This window comes from Lingula anatina, chromosome 8, assembly GCF_051362555.1.
Source record: "Lingula anatina isolate TDL-2025a chromosome 8, LinAna3.0, whole genome shotgun sequence".
Lineage (NCBI taxonomy): Eukaryota > Metazoa > Brachiopoda > Lingulata > Lingulida > Lingulidae > Lingula > Lingula anatina.
In genome coordinates, this window is record NC_141774.1 from 20,238,539 (window position 1) to 20,258,764 (window position 20,226).

The following is a 20,226-nucleotide window of genomic DNA, read 5'->3' on the forward strand; positions in this document are numbered from 1 at the left end:
AGCTGGCCTCTGGTTGTGACTAAGGAAGGGCCCATTCCCAAGAAAATGTCGTTCTACGTAGATCGATCCAACTCCGCGGGGACTCTCTCGGACTGCAATCAAATTAACGGATTAACACGTCTCCTCTTTTTTCTAAGGTAATCGTATAACCACCAGATGTCTCTGCAATCTACCCAACGTCAGGAGGTGTGTTAATCAGTGCTCCTGACTGCATTCAGCGCAGGAGTCCCTGCAGAGTTGGACGGATCTAGCCAGAACGATAGTATCATTGGGAATGTGCCCTAAGGAGTAACCATCGTAACCCGGTACTGTTATTAGTGTCATTAGGATATTGAATACGGGGGCCTGGATACAGGCTGCTGTCAACTAGACAATTTGACACCTGTTTAAACGTTGAAGTCAATCCAATATCAAATGTACAATGGAGGCATGTAAAGACATGATTGACAATCGAGGAGAAGTCGACCAGAGGCGGATCAATAGACGGCAGCACCTTCATAACTCGAGCTTCAGGTTTTTTAAGGCGCCCTCGAAAAAATGCGGTTAATTAATCGATCCAGGACAACCGAATAGATTTAATCATTGGTTTGAATATCGTGTTTTGTTCCTAAATATAAACTTAACGTCATATTGCGTGATTTTTCATTATTTTATGGAATCGTTTTTGAAAAACAAGTTTTCAAATCTTCAAACAACTTGTTTTACCATTTTTCTCAGTCCAAAATTGGCAGCATTTCAACTGTTCCTTTGTCCCATTTCCTGCTACTCTCTCTCCCCCCTTCTTGACTGATATAGATAATTCGACCATTTATACATTAATAACAAGCGAGTCAAATCCCTCATTAAGCCAAGACGTAATACTAAATCCACGTATCACTCAAGGGCTTTCCGGTTTAGACAGATTTTATTCGCTCACCTGTCTACTGCATGTTATTTGTATGGTTTGGTGCATTCTGACGAATGAGATGTAAAGCACATTTGGAACAGCGGACTCACATAACCGCGGATCAACCGATATACCGAAGATTTGAATGCTTGTTGTGTAGGGACCCGCGGGAATCTATTCATTACCTAAGCAGAAACTGCGCGGCTATTTTTAAAGCGGGTCGCCATATTTGATCTGCGGATCAGTTAGTCCGCTGTCCTGAATGCATACTGTATGGTTTGGTTCATTCTGAGTAGGGAGATTTCAGAACAGCTGATCCTCTGATCTTCTGATCCGTGGATCAAATATGGCGGACCCTACATGAAAGGAAGACCGCTAAATCCAGTAATGGTCTCTGCATCTCCACACGCGCCGTCACTGCAGGGGCCTTGCAATTCATTCTCGGAACTGAGCTTAAATCCGTTAAATGGCGCTTGTGGAGGCAGGGAGACCATTGTGGGATTTAGCGGTCTTGCTTTCATGTATGGTCTGCCATATTTGATCCGCCTATCAGTAGATCCAATGATCATCTGTTCTGAGTGGGCTCTAAGAGTACCTGTCACCACTAACACATTTGCATGGACCTTTTTTGTTTTTGGAAAACGGAATCGTAACAAGCAATAAAATTCCTTTTCTACGGATTCTCATATATTTATTTAAATAAAAACAAAATAAATTTTATATTCACTATGTATATATTAAATATTTGAGCATTTTGTCAGAATTGGGCTATGAAATTGCTGCGTGCAACGACCCTGCCTGATTAAAAGCTATGACAGTAGATGCATGTTTAAGAAATCTAATACTTATTCGACGAAATAAAATTATTAAACAAAGCGCTTTTAGCAAATTTATGCAATTTCCAAATGCCCGCAACTTTTGTATTATTTTGAATATTTCACAAAGAATAATATCAGAAGTAAAATAAGTCATTTTAACTAAATAAAACCACTCAGCAATTTTAAAGTAAAACTAGACAGCAAAGCCGGAAAATATACAGACACCATACAGGAAACAAGCTAGCAAAGCTGGCAAATGTGAAAAAAAAATCACAGGTAAGCAATAATTACCGTGAATGTTAACCGATCTTGCCGATTTTTAAAATCTGCCTCCTCTTTACCAAACAAAGCCACTCAGTAAAAATGTATAACAAAATACGGTTTGGAAGTTATGTTGAGAACGTCATGTGTCAGACAGCGACAGCTCCGACAGACAGACCAATAAGAGTATAATCAGACACTTACAGTTTCTGTATATACCATAAATAATTTTGACAATTATGGTACGAACGGCACTAAAATACATGCAAATTTAAATAAAACAAAAAAGTGATGAAAAACATCCAGTGTCTGTTGATGAAATACAATTCGATATCAGAAAAACAGACTTTACTTCTCAAATACATGTAATCGTTGCACTTAATACAACAGCATAAAAAAGGCAGTGACGTTAGTGATGATGTCAGCTTGCAGGCAGACACAGTCCATAAATAACATTAACCGGATCAAGCATGTAGGGATGTAAAAGTCGTGGAAATGCTCAACTTAGTTTCCTTTTCAAATATATATTACAATTAGTTTTAACCCTTAAGGAGCCTTTTAGTAGGGTGTTAGTTGATCGTGTAGGACTTTTTCCTAGAACTAGGTCAGAGAACCAGTATTTACTTACCATAATGTGTACCTCCACTCGATTCCCTGAAGCTAAACCCCTAAGGACTATTAAGGCAAAGGCCATAGTCAAGACCCTTACTAAATCTTTCTGTTTTGTAGGCACACTCAAGGCTATTCAGTCAGATTAGGTTTCAAACTTTATGTCTGGGTTGTTTCAGGAGGTCATGCATGAATTAGGTATCAGGCAGTATAAGTCTTCTGCTTTCTACCCTGATGCACTTGAACGCTTTAATCAGACCCTAAAAAATACTAAAAAAAACATCATGTTGCCAGAATGAAAAAAACTGAAATGAAGGGATTCACTTTGTGCTGTCTGCTGCACGAGAAGCTGTTCGGGAGACCCTGTTCAACTAGTGTTTGGTCATACTGCCAGGGGACCATTGCAATTATTGAAAAAGAAATGGCTGACTGAGACTAGTGATGTTAATCCTTTAGACTGTCTCTCCTTTCAATGAAAGATTATTCAGCTTAAGAAAATCTCTAGAAATCTCTAACAAAAATGAAAATATGGTATGATAAAGATACTAGGAACAGAGAATTCAAACCAGGTGAAAATGTTCTTGTATTTTTGCCTATCGATGGTCAACCTTTACAAGACAGGTATTTTGGTCTTTAGGAAATTAAAAGGACGATGAGTGATGTTAACTATGCAGTTAAGACACCATGTCGGCAAAAAGGAAACGAGTGTGTTATGTGAACATGTTGAAAAAGTATTTTGATAAAAGTGACCGAAAGTTTGTAGAATCAGTTTCTATTGTGGCAAATATTAATTCATGTACTGAAAATGAAAATGATGTAGACACATGTAAAAAGGATTTAAATCAAAGTGTCCATTTGGAGTACTCCGAAAACCTGAGAGATCTTGATGTAAAACACGAACATTTGACCATCCATCAAATCCAAAGCGGTACAACGATTGATTAATAACTATATTGCTATTTTCCCGGATGTTCCTAAAAAGACTAATGCTGACATCATTGTAGACTTTGCTTTGTCTATCAAACAACATCCATACCGACAGCATCCATACCGATAAAGCTTCAGTATTTGCGAAAAGAGGTTCAGTATGTGCTTGAAAATGACATTATGGAACCAAGCAGTAATGATTGGAGTTCACCATGCATTCTTGTACCAATGCCAGATGCAGTGCTAAATTTGTCAATAAATTTGACTTGCTAAAGGGTTACTGACTAGTAACCTTAATTGACAGAGCTAAAGTAATTTCAGCATTTGGGTCTCCTGTTGGACTGTAACAGTACAAATGTCACGTATTGTGAGTTATTCTTGTAGTATCGATGTTGCTTTGAGTTCCGTGAGTAATGTAATGAAATATATTTTAGAACCCAAACCGCGAGTTGTTTAATTTGTTAAGTATCTGCCGGTTAACTAGTGAGAGTACTTCTGGTAGGATACGAAAACGTAAGATGCCATTCTGGATGAAAAAATCACCAGGCACCTTCCAACGAATGATTCACTCGCTTCTTCGTGATCTTAAAGCGCGAGAAGCCTACATTGATGATGTCATTATCTACGGTGACACTTGGAGGGATCCTCTGCGGATAATGCGTTCTTCGACATTTTGGTAAAAGTAAACCTCACAGTGAACCTTGCAAAAATTGACTTTTGTCATACTACTGTAGAGTATTTAGGTCATAAAGTAGGTCAGGGTTAAAATACACCTATCATGTCTAAAGTATAAGCTATCTCAAGTGTAAATGAATGTCATTTTACACCCCATTCTTATATACAGACCACAATTCTCTCATCTTTTAGCACAAAATGTCTAAAAAGAATCAGACTGAAAAGATTGAGTTTGTTGTTACAAGAATATGATATTGTTATTAAACACATTAGGGGCAAAGGCAATGTCATAGCAGATGCTCTAGCAAGAATATATATATATATATATATATATATATATATATATATATAAGTAACAAGATAATGACAATTTGAGATATGTTTATCTTTGTAAAATTATATTTGTTTGGTTGATTTTGTTAAGTTAATAAATTGTTAAATTCTAAATTGTGTTATTGATTTTCACTGGCGTCAGGGGGTACTCTGAACGGCAACATTATATGCATTATGTATATACTAAGGGAAACCTCACCTTACTAGAATTGTAGGTTGCAGTTTATTATTTAGTACTAAATTCATGCTCAAACTACCTCCAGATAAATGAGTGTCAGGAATAGCACTGCATCGAATGTATGTGAGAGTAACTCTCGCCTATTCCAACTCCGACAGTGAACGAAGAAGGACTCATTGAGTTGAGAGTGCACGAAAGCGACTTTGGACAATTTGATTCTAGTAGTCGATTTCACGGAGAAATTTGAAAGAGAAGTAACTTTATGATAACTTACATATATCAGAAGGGATTTGGTGTGCGCTGTCTAATTTGATTCAACACAAAATATTTTTCCAAAATATTATTGACAGCAACTTAGAAGAGCCATTAAAGTCGTATATATTATTCGCTGCAGCTTCCGAAGAAGATTCGTGACAGTGAAGCGTATTTCTGGTAGGTAAAAGGTAAAAAATTATGTCTCAATATACAGAAAAAAGTACAGTATCCATTTTCGGTTTTCTCTCTCTCTCTCTCTCTCTCTTTGTCTTTTCCGTTAAAAGACTGTAAAATGCCAGAAGTAACGCCCAAACCACATCTGACAAAAGATTTCGTTTTTTATTTTGTTATATTACATCATTTTGACAAACCTATGGCAGGAAATGGGGATGTTTACAAATGATAAACAAGTCTATTTTTGAGTGAAAAAATAGGCAAACAAACTAGACTCCCCATTTTTGTTTTAGGCAACGGGATGACGTTACTGGACAGGAATGGAAACACCGAAAATAGTGCCATATTGTAAAGACAAATAAATGTATTTGTAAATAAAACATGTTTTTATATCATAGCAGTGCGCAATGATTATGGTGAATAGAGAATGTAGTAGTTTTGTACACATTGAAATAACAGGACAATTTTATGTACAAAAGTTATGCATCAATTAAACGCAAAACTAACTATTAGATAATTATAATTATCAGTATTACATAAAAACATTAGCCGTATGGCAGTGTGCCAAATGAGTCTATTTGAATGACACGTTTAGTGTACACAACACGATAAACTTTATCTTCTCTTTAAGAGAGTAGTTTAGTATGATCGGATCTTTTTAATATCTTTCACAAAACTTTTCAAAAGAATGATCGCGGATGTGATCAAAACATTTATTACATTTTGTACAGTAGTATGCTCTACCCATGAAAGCTGCTTCAGAAGTTATGACGTCATAATGCCCCTTATGATGAAATAAAAGCAATTCTTTCAATTCTAGTCGTCCTTTAGGTATTTAACCCATAAAGGAATCGCCTGAGAACACAAATATTTGATAATCACTCAAGTTTGACTGAAACTTTTTTTAAATTTCTGGGATACCACAGGGACCTAACGACACACCAGCACTTCTATGCAGGTCTCGAGCGCGTCCTAATTGTTCGAGACAACGGTGATCGATGAGTGTTTTTTATTCAAGATCGTTATTTACTTAAGCCAAAGCAACAACAAGTGCTCGAGCTAAACATATTTGATCCCCTAGCCCATTGAATGATCAAGCACATCGCATGGAGAAAACTCTGCATCCCCACTGAGCCTCGTTTTAATGTAGCTCCTCGGGGCATACTGACGTGACAAACAGTCAAAATCATAGAGGCATAAAGAATTAACTCTTGAGATTGTAGAACTCTCATCAATTCGTTCAGAAAGAGCAGTAAATTCAGATACCTTCGTGAACGATATCTGATATGGGATAGTCTAATGTGTCAAATTGTTAAAAAATTGTCAAACTGACCAAACCATGACGAAGCACACCTTGAACCATGTCATTAATAAAACTTTGAATAAAAGTTCACAAAAAAAAAAAATAAATAAATAATAATAATAATAATAGAATCAAGACTACGATTTTCTAAATGTGAGAATGTGAGCTGACAGTCCGTGTTTACTGTCGAAATTTTTTCATCCGTTTACTCGACGCGGATTATGAAATCTTCTATATTCCATCCCATGATTCCCATCCCTGGCTCACTTTCGACTTTCTCTACGATATTCGCCAAATGTTCATCAGTTACATTCGAACCATCCCATAAATCATCAACGCTCTCAAGCTCCGCATTCACTAAGTCGCCCTAATCAAAAATCACTCGTCTTCCCACAAATTAGTAATGAACCCATCATACTTTGTGTCACCCACAATAAAATAGTTTTCAGGACACGGATAATGAAAGGAGGAGGTAATTTATAGAGGAATTCTCAAGCTGAAGCAATACCCTCTGTGCACGATATTTATTGATTTTCTGCAATACCGATAATCATTATATATTTTACATTTACAGGGTAGTTTTACTTTTAATAGATGCATAACTTTTGTACATAAATTGTCCTGTTATTTCAATGTGTACATAACGACTGCTATATTCACTATACACCACAATTATTTCGCACTGCTATGATGTATTTTCATGTTTAATAAAAACATGTTTTGTTCGAAAATATATGTGTCTGTCATTACACTGTAGGCCTACCACTTTTCTTCAGTGCTTTAATATCATGCCCATTCCTGTACAGTGACATCATTCAGTAACCATGGTGTAAACGTAAACAAAAATAGGGAGTCTAGTTTGTTTACCTGTTTTTTCACTCAACAAAAGACTTGTTTATTTTCAAACATCCCCATTGTCCGCTGTTAGTTTGTCAAAATGATGTAATATAACAAAACAAAAAAACGAAATCTATTATCCGATGTAGTCTGGGTGTTGCTTCTTATAATCATGCATGGAAATAATAATTACCAAATCTTTATCTCTTGATGCATTCCTTTACATATATGTATATGCGAACATTATTTTAAAAATTGCAATAATTGGAAATTTAATCGGATACAATTATACACAGCGACGTGAAAAAGTGATGTTATTATTTTTTGTGATATATATTCATTTATTAATTAATTCGATTTTTATTTTATTTTTTCTTTGTAAATTGGCAAGAAATACTGTGCGCTTTAAAATCCATTCCGAAGACGGTTAACAAGTTTGTAGATGGAATAGCTGTCGCACACGCACGCACGCTCGCACACACACACACACACACACACACACCTCACATTGTTGCTGTGAAATAAGCCTCCTACTTCATCTTCTCATTGCAGGAAAGATACAGTCAAACGACAGACGCAGCATCCCAGAAACCACATCGCTGTTGCTTCATCGAGAGAAAAGTGAATCAACGACAATCTGCACAAAAATAGTAGAACCTCGTAAGAACACGTTTGCTTAAAAAAAAAGACTATCCAGCATAAGCAAACCGTTTCCGGATCACTTCGGAAATCGACACTGAAGTCTCAAAAAAGGTCAACCTGGGAATTCAAAAGATCGACCCTTAGGCACAAGTTTCATCATGAATACCACAACTGCTTCTGTGGGCTTCGAATTCATCAGGAAACACCCAGGCCTGTCCCCACAGGAGCTCTGCTGGGTGTTCCAAGGAAAATGCTGGTGTGCCACGATCTACGTCCTGGTCATCACTGGATTCGTGGGGAGCCTCTTAACCTTTATTGTTGTCCTCCGCAGTGAGAATCTGCGCTCAAAATCCACGTTCGTCTACCTATTGTTCTTGGCGGCGGTTGACGAGTTCGTGCTATTGAATCTCTCAGGGCAGTGCCTGTTCTTTCACCTGAAACCCCTGTCAACTGATCATGCCTGCGCGAACTATTCTGTGATGTACTTCTTGAATAACACGCTCGTGTATCTGTCCGTGATTTACGTGACGGCAGTGACGGTTGAGAGACTGATCATTGTGAAATGGCCGCTGAAAGCTGCATATCTGTGCCGAAGACGGACGGCCATCGTAGCGTGCGTCGTGACCGCGTTTGCCGTTGCGGCCTTCAACGGCTACCTACTGTCGATGTGCTACGTCGGGTTTGAAACGAGACGCTCTGTCGTGTTAACCGGCAAATACGTTTTCATCAGCATCCACGTCATCTTGTGTTTGACGATCGCCGTTTTAACGGCCATCATCATCTTCCAACTGTCGCGCTCCAGTGCCAGACGCCGGCAGATGTCGACGGCCACACCAGCAGCGAGCGCAGGTTCACGGTCAACAAGGGAGTCATTCGCCCAGAAAACCCACGTCTTGCTTCTGACCACGCCCATTTCTTTCACAATTTTGACGTGGCCCAAATATGGTTTTGACATCTGGTTGGTGACGATGGAGAATCAGGGGTTTCATGAAGACATACCGACGTTTTATAGCGTTATCAGACATGCGTTATTTTTGTTGAGTAAAGTAAACCATTGTATTAACTTTTACCTCTTTGTAGCCTCTGCGCGTGTTTTCAGAAACGAAATAAAACGCGCGTTTTGCAAACAAAGGGAGGACGTGCCGCGACGCCTGGATTGACAAAAACGAAGTCACAGCCAGTTAACTTTCACGGTAGCACATGTAGAACAAGCGTGCGTACTGTATCAAGTTGTATGTAAAGTGTCAATGCTGTTAAGGATATTGTCACACTTCGCCCAAAACTCCTTATTTACTTCCTCACATACATTATTTTAGGTAAGAAATAAATCTTCAGTGTTCAGTGACTAAATTAATTAACATTTACACGTGTCGTCTTAAGGTTGACGTCATAATTTCGATTTTAGGGTAAAAAAAATGAAAATTGGTTTCTCAAATTTCTCTTTTACCTAAGCACCCACGATCACCGTTTTAACGCCGATTAAATGACAACATTTAGTATTACAAAACCCTGCCAACGATTTTCCTTACAATTCTTGGTTCAGATTTTACCGTTGATAGAGCAAATAATGTCTTTGCTTCATGAAATCTGTAATTAAGGGCTCATAACTTCATTACAATAACATTTAAACAAAATTACGGCACAGGATTGTATCTTATACACTCATGTCAACTCTGCCAATTTTTGTGATGACAATCTTGTTCAGGGACGATGTTACGCACCAATCCAATTGCTTTTTCACCTCAAAATGGAAAGTTGTTTAATTTACGGTTAAAGGTTCGAGTTGCCAATGCTTTTACGTTGCAACAAAAATATAAACGCTGCTATTTTATATTTTCGAATGTTTTTTCGTTATTTTAAATCAGCACAAAGATAGATGCATTATTGAATAATGAGATGCAGGAAAATACTCATTTTCAGAATCTGGATGATAATTAAGGGTTACAATATCCTAAAAGATGGCTTGGGTAGAAGTGGGCTCATGAAGAAAAAAAGCGACATACCAAAATAGAAGCACGGGCCAGAGTTCGTGCAAGTGGAACGTTACAAATTAAAGAAATTGTAGTCGTGCTTTAGATGCAAGGACACACATTTCAATCAAAACCTTATTTTGGTTATACTGTAAGCATATTAAGTTTTTATGCTTTTTACATAATTGAGTTTTTTTAGATATTCAAAAATTGAGACTGGAATACAGGAATTTCCGCGTAAAATAACTTGTTCGTCATCATCTTCATTATCATCCTTCGCCCTTGAGCGCAATGGGAGCGGCAACAACAACACGTTTAGACCAGAGTCGTTTCTCTCTCATTATTGAAAGGATCTCATTTTTTTGCAGACCAGTATAATTCATGATAGTTCCAAAGTAAGTTACATTTGGTCTGCCTGTATTAGCTTTTCCCCCAGGTGGTGTCCAAAATATGAGTCTGGAGACTGGCTGACCCAGTTGACGTCCGACACTTCCTTATTCCATAATTTCTTCGGTTTGGGATATTTAGCATTGAATTTTCAAATTTTTTGACAAGGGTGCGTTTCAACGAATGTCACGCCCAGGCCAATGCACCAACTGAGACAAAAATACCAGGGGGTTCAAGTTGAGATCATGTGTGACCTAAATCTAAGAGATGAAGACACAGGTCCTTGCGGTCTAGGAGAAGCGGTAACGGTGACACACTATCCTGCGGAGCCGGCAGAGCTGTACAACGGGTCAGGACTAAAACCATGGCTCTATTCCCATAGATTTTAGATCGATCTATCCCCGCGGGGAGTCTCACTAGATTACTTTCAGATAATCTGCCTTAAATGTCCGTCCCGCCTACTACAAGCTGTAAGGGGGTAATTAACTTTCGTGTCCGCCCGGCTGACAGCTATTTAGCGTGAACCCCCAGGGAGTTAGGTCGATCTAATCTATGGAAATGGGGTGCATGAGTACCGACAGCCAGTTAACTTTCACGGTAGTACATGTAGAACAAGCGTGCGTACTGTATCAACACGATGGTGGTGCTAAAAACACATCCAATGTCCATTAATAAAATAGAATTCGATATTAGGAAAACTGACTTTATTTCTCGTATACATGCAATCACTGCACTTAATACAACCACGTTTAAAAGGCAGTGACGTCACAGATGACGTCAGCTTGCACGAAGATACAGTCTATGAAGACCACTGACCGGGTTCAGCAAGTTCGGCTGAAAAACAATCCAACTCTTAAACAGCTCTCGTAAAGCCAAGCAATGCATTCCAAATAACGGAATTCAAACCTCCTGCAATTTCTCAACTTAGTTTCCATGTCAAATATATATTACAATTAATTTTACTGATTCAAGCCAGCTGAGACACACAATTATCCCAATATACACACATTGACAACAGTCATCATTTACAAAATGGCTAATAAATTAAATGATGGTAGACCGCCTTCCACCCAATATTTTAGACTGAATTTATAACCAATTGCTCTTTTATTGGCAAAATTTTAAAACAAGCAATCACTAAAAGCCATAATACTAATTGGCGGAAGAGCTCAATTGATAATTGACAAAATGAAGAAAAAAATAACATGACATCAAATTATACACATTACATATGTACACCATGAAATCAAGAATATATAAATGTTCAGATTTCCAATTTCTTTCATTTTGATGCATCTTAATTGAAAGCAACGAGATGCCTTTGAAATAATTCACAATTTAGTTGGAAATTATGATCTCCTTTTGCCTTCTTAAATGAAGAAGTTTCAACTATACATTTTTTTTAAATTGCAAACCAATATATCGTTAAGATAAATATTTATATAATAACATAGTTACTTAAGTTTTATATGCTGCCAAGGAACAAAGATTTGATCTCTGTATGGTTAGAGCCAAAATTTGACTATTAAAAGAAAAAATGACAAAGAAATTCATTTGGACTAAACTTATCCGAGGAAAATACTAATTACAAACAAACAAATAAATAGATAAAAACCCAATGCTTATTAGTTACTTTTCTTGACTGAATGCAAGCGTAAAGCTAAGATTGGGGCAAAGTGCTGATAATGCCGTTTATATGTTGTCAGTATACTAACCTTGTTAGCAATTATTTCTTTAAAACAGTTTATGACATGTTTTCATTATCCTTATGAAATGAAAAAAAAAATGCTAGGCATCCATTTTTAGTGCTCATATACAATAGTACTTCCAACAAAATTAAAATTTGAAAGAACATATCAGTTATATCAAAAGAATTTGAAAGGAGGGCAAAAGACACTTAATCACGTTGCAACAAAAACTCAACACAAGAACATAACCAAAGATTTGTGAAAATCTACACAAAACAAACTAAGACATGACACCAAGGTTGAGTACACAGCCTTCAATTATAAATACACAACAAATATATACAAAAATACAAATGTCAAATCTTCAAATTGATATCGACTTGTTTATTATGTGACAATTCTGGCACAGGCTGATTTAAACTACTATACCCCATAATTAGCCCTGGGTACAAAAAAAAAATAAAAAATAAAAATTTTATGTCTCAAAGTACTTAGCTAAAAAATTAAAAAATTTAACCAAGCCAAAGGGACAATTTTCTCAAAAACAAAAATAAAGAAACAAACCTTATCATTACTTCTAACAAATCGTCACAGATAAGAGGCAAATTGTCTGGTTGCCCTCAATATTGAGCACAGAGACTTCTTCAGGGAAAAGAAGTTGGAAAACGAGGATTAAAACTGCAGATCATACACATCAAATAAGTCCGAGATGCCCTCGCTGTCTTCTAAACTGAACATGTAGTCCTCTTCTGAGAGAGGAGGTTCTAAACACACAAAAGGGACATCAAAGTGCTGGTCCTCCGTCTGCTGAAGTAAGCTCTGTCCCTCAGCATCTGGGGAGATGTCTTGGTCATCAAGAAGTGCGTGTTTGAGAGTTGGGTCCCCTGTAAATAGGGATAAAATATTTAACTTTTTCTATCAATGAAAATAACTCAACAACTACAAAAATAAGTAAATATTAGCTATATATTGGAAAGAGCACATATGCAAATTGAGTGACCTGTACAAAAAATTAAATTTAATTTCTTTTAAAATGAAGACAACTAAACAAATAAATCAAAAGGAGAAGGTACTACAAGCCTTGAAAGAAAAAATCACCTTGAAAACTGTCCCTGGAATTAGACTCCTCTGACGAGAAAACTGATGACGAGGACGAAGACGAAACTGAAGAGGGTGTATCAGTCCTGCTGACAACCCTTCTACTGTTGCTGGTGACAGTAGCATTATTGTTCATATTTCCAGTAATGTTACTGGCACTGGTCGTACTGCTCTGCTTATGAGTGAGATTTTTAGATTTTTTCTCATCCTTGGCCGACGTCTCTTCGGGACAGAGATACACCTCTATGGGACCTTTGGAACTCTTTAGCCAAATCTGAATGTTCTGAAATACATGAAAGGTACTTCATGACATTTCAGATTATTATCCTTACGTACCTGTAGCTAGGTCTTGGTCCGTTTGTATACTTCATTAGTTAAGTAATATTTCAAAATTATAAAAACAATAAGTATAACAATTCTTGATTGTATATACTTGTAAATAAATAAATAAATAAATTTAAATGTCTTGAGCTTTTCCCAACATCTGTAGGATTTAATTGTTAGCATGCAAAATGCTTGAAGCTTAAGTGTGTGCCAGTTTATCATGAAAAAAAAAAATAATAAAAAATAATAGTAAAAATGAATAAATTTTTTTAAAAAAAGCTATCTGAAGTAAAAATTATATGTACCCTACAACATTTCACCCTACCATAAATAGAAATAAAAAAAAAAAAATAAATAAATAAATAAAGAAAAATTAATAATAAAACTTAAAAGATTAAAAAAAGTAAAATAAAATAAAATAACCCTTACTTGTGCTGGGTCAGGTACCTCTAACCGTGTCTGTGGTGGAGCCTTGATAGCTACGACTGTCTGATCCTTGAAGGATTCCACGCCTCGGATGTCCTGATATGTGACATACGCTAACGTGCGCAGTTAAGGAGGGAAACAAGTTCTAACAAGTACGAACACCATATAATAATGGATCGCATACAATTCAAGTCCCAGGAAGTTAATTTAGTACATTTACCTACTCAGTTATGTCAATACAACTGAAGTAGGAATGTGCTTTTTTGTAAAAGGCAAGAATTCCTCCTTTAAAAATAATTTAAGCAGAATCTCACAATCTTTTTTTTCCCATCCTTTTTTCTGTTTTTTTTGCAAGGTAAACTATCTTAATACTGGTTTACTTATGTGATTGTAAAAATAACAAAAAAGAAGAGAAAAATTTGTCTGACATCACATAGAATTCATTATAAAATCCATAAATTCTAAAAAACTTGTGTAAACCCCAAACAGAGTAATAAAAACAAAATCCTCCAAGGATATCTAGAGATCTCTCTGTCTTCCGTCAGGTGTTTCAACTGCAAGGTGCTTGCCTTGATCAGCTCATCAAGCAGGTTCTCCTTGGCTTCCAGATCTGCCACATCTGAAGTGAAAACAAACTGATTCACAATACACATAAACCACATTTTCGGGGTTAAAATATTTTAAGGTTCCTAATTTTTGTACCATACCAACTTGATCAGGATCATATTGTCTGTGCAAACTCAAGCTGCCCAGGGAGCTGAATAGCACATTATCTATAAAATCCGAGAGATTTTCCAGAGGTGAATTGAGGTCGTATTCTGTGTCTTACGGAAGACAGTCAGATTTTCAAGTTTACATTGAATGGGTATATGATTTTTTTATGGAGACAGTCAAAAATGGAAGATGGATCAACAAACATGATTTAGAAGACCGTAAGAAAATTCTCTCTGGATCCGCCCCTGTTTACCTAGGGTGTTATGTAATATTGTAGCTTATTAACTATATAATATTAAGATTTGTTATCTGTGAAGGCTTGCATTGCATAATCTGCACAATTCTCCATTGCTGCTCTGCATATCAATACTAAAATCTAAAACATGTTTTACAGGGTGCTGCCTAGTATGTCATCTACACTATTCAAGACTTGTTCCTCAGGGTGCTGTGCAGCATTCTCGTATTTATGAAATTCATGACATGATCTTCAAGGTGTTGTAAATACAATAAGGAGCATGTTTCAAGTGTGCTATGTAGGATAATTACATATGTTTATTCATACCATGTTCCCCAGGGTGTTAAAATAAATTCAGAACTTGCCCCCAGGGTGCGTTGGGGCACATTAGTACAGTATGTGTCGTTAAGCACTAGCCCAAGGCAATCTGTCCACCTTAAGTGGCACCAGGCTAGTAAAACATGTTTCTATTCTATATATAAGTAGCCCACTCTAAGACCGATTACCTCAAGAGCAACACCTTCACATACAAGATACAATCAATGACAGCACAAGTAACTATAACAGCGCACAAATAAATAGGTAAATATGATCAAGTAAACTGAAAAGCTTTTATCAAAACTACATGTCACATATCTTTCAAAACTCAATGCACAAATTCAACTTCCTCGTTGGGGATGTATTCCATACCTGAATGTAGGTCAATATGTTCTGCCGACAAACAATCGCTTCTGTCACTGACGGTTTCTAATGATCCCCTGGGGAAAATAATGTACAGAAAACTTTTAATTTGATGCACATACAGTGTCCTCAAAAATCTGATAAAAATAACAACTTGATGCTTATTTGTAGAAGTTATAATTGGAAGCAAAATACTGCAGGGTTAGAAAATTAAGGAATGAAAAATAAAATTTGGGCTGCATTGTAATACTTTGATAAAATATATGAGTAAGGATATTAAAAAAAAAATTTGTGACTTCGTAACTAAGTACTGCATAACTTTTGTTTTCAATCACCATTTACTTTTACCTTTCCAACATCAAAGGACAATTTAGTCATATTCACACACATGCACACAACTTACTTCCACTGAATATTATTTTTAGACTTTTTATTGATGAGGTTGATTCCTTCCAAAACATTTGTAATGTCATAAATCCTTCTTTTCTGTACATCTAATCTTTCTGCGGCCTTGTTCAGGTCAAGAATCTAGGAGAAAACAAATGTAACATAAACATCAACTGAAAAAACTTAAATAATTTCTTCCACACTAATGACTAGAGTAAAAAATAATAATAAATTGATAAGTTGCTTATCAAGCCCCAATTTTGAAAATTTTGTTCACAAAATCTTTTTCAAAAAGGCTAAAAATACATGGGATATTGATTAAGTGGAAGAAATTTATGTTTGGACCATAGAAAATCCTTAATATTGTTTTTATTATGTTATGCTCATTTAAAATTATATGCAAAGAATAATAATAATAATAATAATAATAATAATAATAATAATAATAATAAAATGGTCTGGGGATTATGCAGAGCAAACTACTCTTGTATTATCTGCAGTAGGAAATTCTGACTAAAACTAATTTTCACTTTCATTATTGGACTGTGGTCAACTTACCCCGTCTGGAGCTGCCTTCAACAGGCCTACAAACTTCTTGGTGAGGAGACCCAGCGATGTGTCATATCTCGTCTTCTCTAGGGGGGATTTGGCTACATAAACAGATAACAAATTTAGTGTGATGAAATAACTGAGAAGATATAAGAGTACAGTAAGTCGCAGTTGGCAAAAATATAATGATATTTCTGTCTTTTTACTTTTCTTATCTGTTGTGGATTTTTTTTTACTCAATCGAGGCTTTCCCCAGGGAGTCATCCAGCCTCATTTGGACAGCCAATGGCCTTAAAAGACAGCCTATAATATCAAAGACGACTGAAGGGCTTACAAATTTTTTGGAGAATGCTAGGTAGGGGACTTAACTTGATTGGGTTGGACTCCATGTAATCTGGTAATGAAATAACTGATTCATATTTTAGACTCCTTGTGCTCCAAATCCTGGGAAAAATCTTGCACCCATTTGTCTACAGGGGATTATTGATTCAGGCACCTCAGACTAGAAGGGGATGACCATGTAATCACAGCCCTAAAACTTGAGGACTGCAATCAAGTCTCTTCATACAGTACTTAATACTGAACTGGTTTCTGAGTACAGCTTCACCCCCGCCCCCCCTCCCTCCCACACAGCAGGTACACAATGGACCCCTTCAACACCTTTAACACTGTAACCTCCCACACCTCTTAAAGTCGTATGAGCCTGAAAATTTAATTATATAATAGATCACACCCCTTTTCTCTGAAGACTCGCCCCCCAGAACAACCATGTGGTACTTCAAGTATAGTGAACACTTGACACTGAAACAGCCAACTTGCCTGCAGGCTGCCAGGATCTAAGAATATGCTGGTCTGAAGGAGAAACGATGGCCAATAACTGAACTTAATGTACAAAATTTTATGAGCCAGTCTTCAATTTGATTGAGACTAAGTGTGGAAATAGTGTCAGTGGTGAATGCCACGGACTGTAAGTAAGGCAAGCTATCAGAAATGAACTGATAACCCACCATAGCACAAAGGCTTTATTACACAAAGTTCCATAATCTGGACAGACTGGTTGACAGCTCTGAGACAGGTGCTATGAGAGATTGCTTACAATTACCACCTGTCTATGCCAGGACTAATTACGCACCATGAAAGATCCAGGGAAGAGACTGTCATTTACTGAAAAAGATTTGAAAAATCGGTCTGCCCCCCTCCCTCCCATTTTATAGCAGATCATCATAAAAATGATGTTTTTGGCTCCCAAAAATCGAAAAATATGCCAGATGTTGGAAAAAAATCTCATCCCTGAAAATCTGGGGCCCAATTTCACAATAGGTGATCCTAACTTTAATACCAAACATTTTGGTCAATTTCCATTTAGAAAACAAGAGGAGCCTTTAACACACCAAAGGATAACAGAAGGTCTTTATTAAAAGCACATGTTGATATGGACTTACCTTTAGGACTGCAGTATTTCTTTGATTTGGGGGTTTTGAAGATGTCATTATCTGTCACAGCATCCAGGTCCAGCTTCCTTTTCACCTGAAATCATTGAGACATGACACTTAACACAAGCTTAATTTTATTTAAAAGAATAATAATGACTCAATTAGTTCTAAGGAAAATATAAAACAGTACAGTGATATCTTTACTATGGCATATTAGACACGGGGTTTGCGGGAGGGGGGGGTTGGGGATAAGCGTGTGGCTTGGTCACTTTTTCCTTGATATACTATTTTTTTTTTTTGGGGGGGGGGGGTTGGGAGGGGGAGGAGGACCCTGTGACGTCAGGGAGGTTAGGGGTGGATGGGTGGAACACCACCTGCTGTCCCTAACTGGTCCCACCATTGCAAGTCATGCTACATATAAATTATTTTTAAAATCAATGAACTTGAACTACGGGGAATTCCCTAACTTGAAGGAGAGGTCTGACGTGTCATAATTATAATATAACACTTGTATCCTGAAACAGGGGAATTGAATCCTGTGAGAGCTCATACCTGGACTTTGAATATCTCCACATTCATAATCATCACACACATGCACTTGCACGCACACATACAAATGATGTATTTTTTCTTTATATTTGCCCACATAAAATTTGACTTATCTTTTTTATTTGGCAGATTTGCCAAGGTGATGAATGGATTAGAAAAAATGTGGACCTCTGGAAATTACCTTGATAATTAATCAGAGTTTTGAATTTTTTATATCATACGCTGTCACACAAACTCTGTCACACACAGATCTGCTACTACTACCTAGCAAAGGTGCGGAATTTAATATTTTTACAGAGAACAGCTGCCCCCCTGAAGGCAAACTTAAACCCCACACCGCTGTGTTTTCACACTTCCTATGATCCCCTTTTATAATACAGGGTGTTGTTGACTTGAATAAATAAACACTGCAGAGTATTATATGCATTATGTAATTCTTCCACTCCCTGGGTAGAGGAATAGTGAGTACTACATCTGCATCCAGACTTGTTTTTCACAAACCATCAATATCTGTGCATTTAAATAACAATAATATCGTTTCTGAGGTGTCGATTGCAGTTTTCAAGCACCTGTTTAAAAATTTCAAGGTTGAACCCTCACATGCCTGGCTGCACGCAAGTTTCGCTTTTGCAAGGTCGACGGATTGAAAACTGCCTAAAATAATTTTAATCACAGTCAGTCTTTACGTGCATACTTTTGAACATTTGACATACTAGGCCGAAAGTTTTGCAATTAAAAATTGTCATCATGCACACAATTTCATCATCCTAATCACAAAGGAAGACGTGACATACTTCCCCCGGGGGCGTTTTTTTCACTCGAAGTCAGGTGTAAATAAATCCCGTCTTAATGCATTTATAAATATTCAAAATAAGATTTAAAGAGGATGAATTATAGTGAAAAAAACTTGCCTGCAATCTACCAAGCTGGGGGTCCTCTAAAAACCCTGGCCCGTGGGGCGTGAACCCTTGCTGTGTGGGGCTAGTCCACTGATTGTCCACTTCTTGTTTTATGTGTACGACAGTTGTTTGCGTTCCGCTCTGTTGCGACGGGTAAATAATGCGAGAATTGCCAAAAAATCCACAAGAGCTGTCTGCAGGTTTACTGTGTAGTAAACTTGTCGCTCTTCCACCCCGCGGCATCGCAGCTGTTAGCCTCAGCCTTCCTTCCAACGCGAGGGTCCTTTGTTGTTTACGCAGGTTTAAATGGCCAAGCTGGACTCGGTCCGGTGACCTAGATTGAAGCTCCAATAAAAGTTACTTCCAAACTTGCAAATTTCAGTTTGAGTGATTAAAGATCAGGCTTAGAACCCCAATAACTGTTGTGGTGAGTTTGACGACGATCAGTGGTCAATTTCTGTTATGATGAGGCCGGATTTTGCGACATCCCTGTAAAGTTTCCTAGCTCCAAGATGGTTGTAAAGGACAACAAAGCGAAGGATATTTGGCGCGAAATTGTATTTCCCGCGACATGGCCTCATTTGGCCTTCGGCGGAACATGGATGACAGAAAGCTTGGGAGAGTTTTTTTGCAAAAATACATTCTTCCTTTAATTCTTGAGCAATGTAGCTTATTATGAGTATTTAATAAACCAATACCAACCAATATGTCACTTTACTTGTGAGTTTTGTCTTCAATTCGCTTAAAAAGTGCACTTTAAGAAACACAGATCCAGGTTTCGTGGTTTCATCCAATCAAATTCATAGTTTACATCACGTGACACAGCTTATCAGCCTATACGCGCGTCTAAGCACGGAACTTGTTGGGGACAGGTGTTACTATAGCACAGACAAACAAAGCATTCGCGCGAAATGGTCAAAGGGCGGTAAATTGACGTCATTAAGTAACCCTTGCCCAAGATACGTGACCAGAGTAAATTATTTGATAT

At 37.2% G+C, this 20,226-nt stretch overlaps 1 protein-coding gene across 1 annotated transcript; it reads right to left on the minus strand.

Annotated features, from left to right (window-relative positions):
• Positions 1-10,944: 10,944 nt before the first annotated feature.
• On the minus strand, positions 10,945-19,827 carry LOC106175980 (transcription factor E2F6). Its single transcript, XM_013558178.3, has 9 exons — positions 19,251-19,827; positions 17,800-17,884; positions 16,367-16,458; positions 15,825-15,949; positions 15,431-15,498; positions 14,311-14,410; positions 13,795-13,909; positions 13,042-13,324; positions 10,945-12,827 (listed from the first exon to the last, which is right to left on the minus strand). The coding sequence occupies exons 1-9, from the start codon at positions 19,479-19,481 to the stop codon at positions 12,616-12,618; spliced, it is 1,311 nt and encodes a 436-aa protein (XP_013413632.1). The 5' UTR covers positions 19,482-19,827; the 3' UTR covers positions 10,945-12,615.
• Between the last annotated feature and the right edge of the window lie 399 nt (positions 19,828-20,226).

What these genes read in the sequence shown, in the direction of transcription:
- LOC106175980 (XM_013558178.3), bottom strand. Translation starts at nt 19,481, where the DNA reads ATGCCGCGGGGTGGAAGAGCGACAAGTTTACTACACAGTAAACCTGCA. An exon ending in ACATATTGACCTACATTCAG is followed by an intron (nt 14,411 to 15,430) that starts GTATGGAATACA and finishes TTTTCACTTCAG; the next exon opens with ATGTGGCAGATCTGGAAGCC. An exon ending in GAAGACAGAGAGATCTCTAG is followed by an intron (nt 13,910 to 14,310) that starts ATATCCTTGGAG and finishes TTAACTGCGCAC; the next exon opens with GTTAGCGTATGTCACATATC.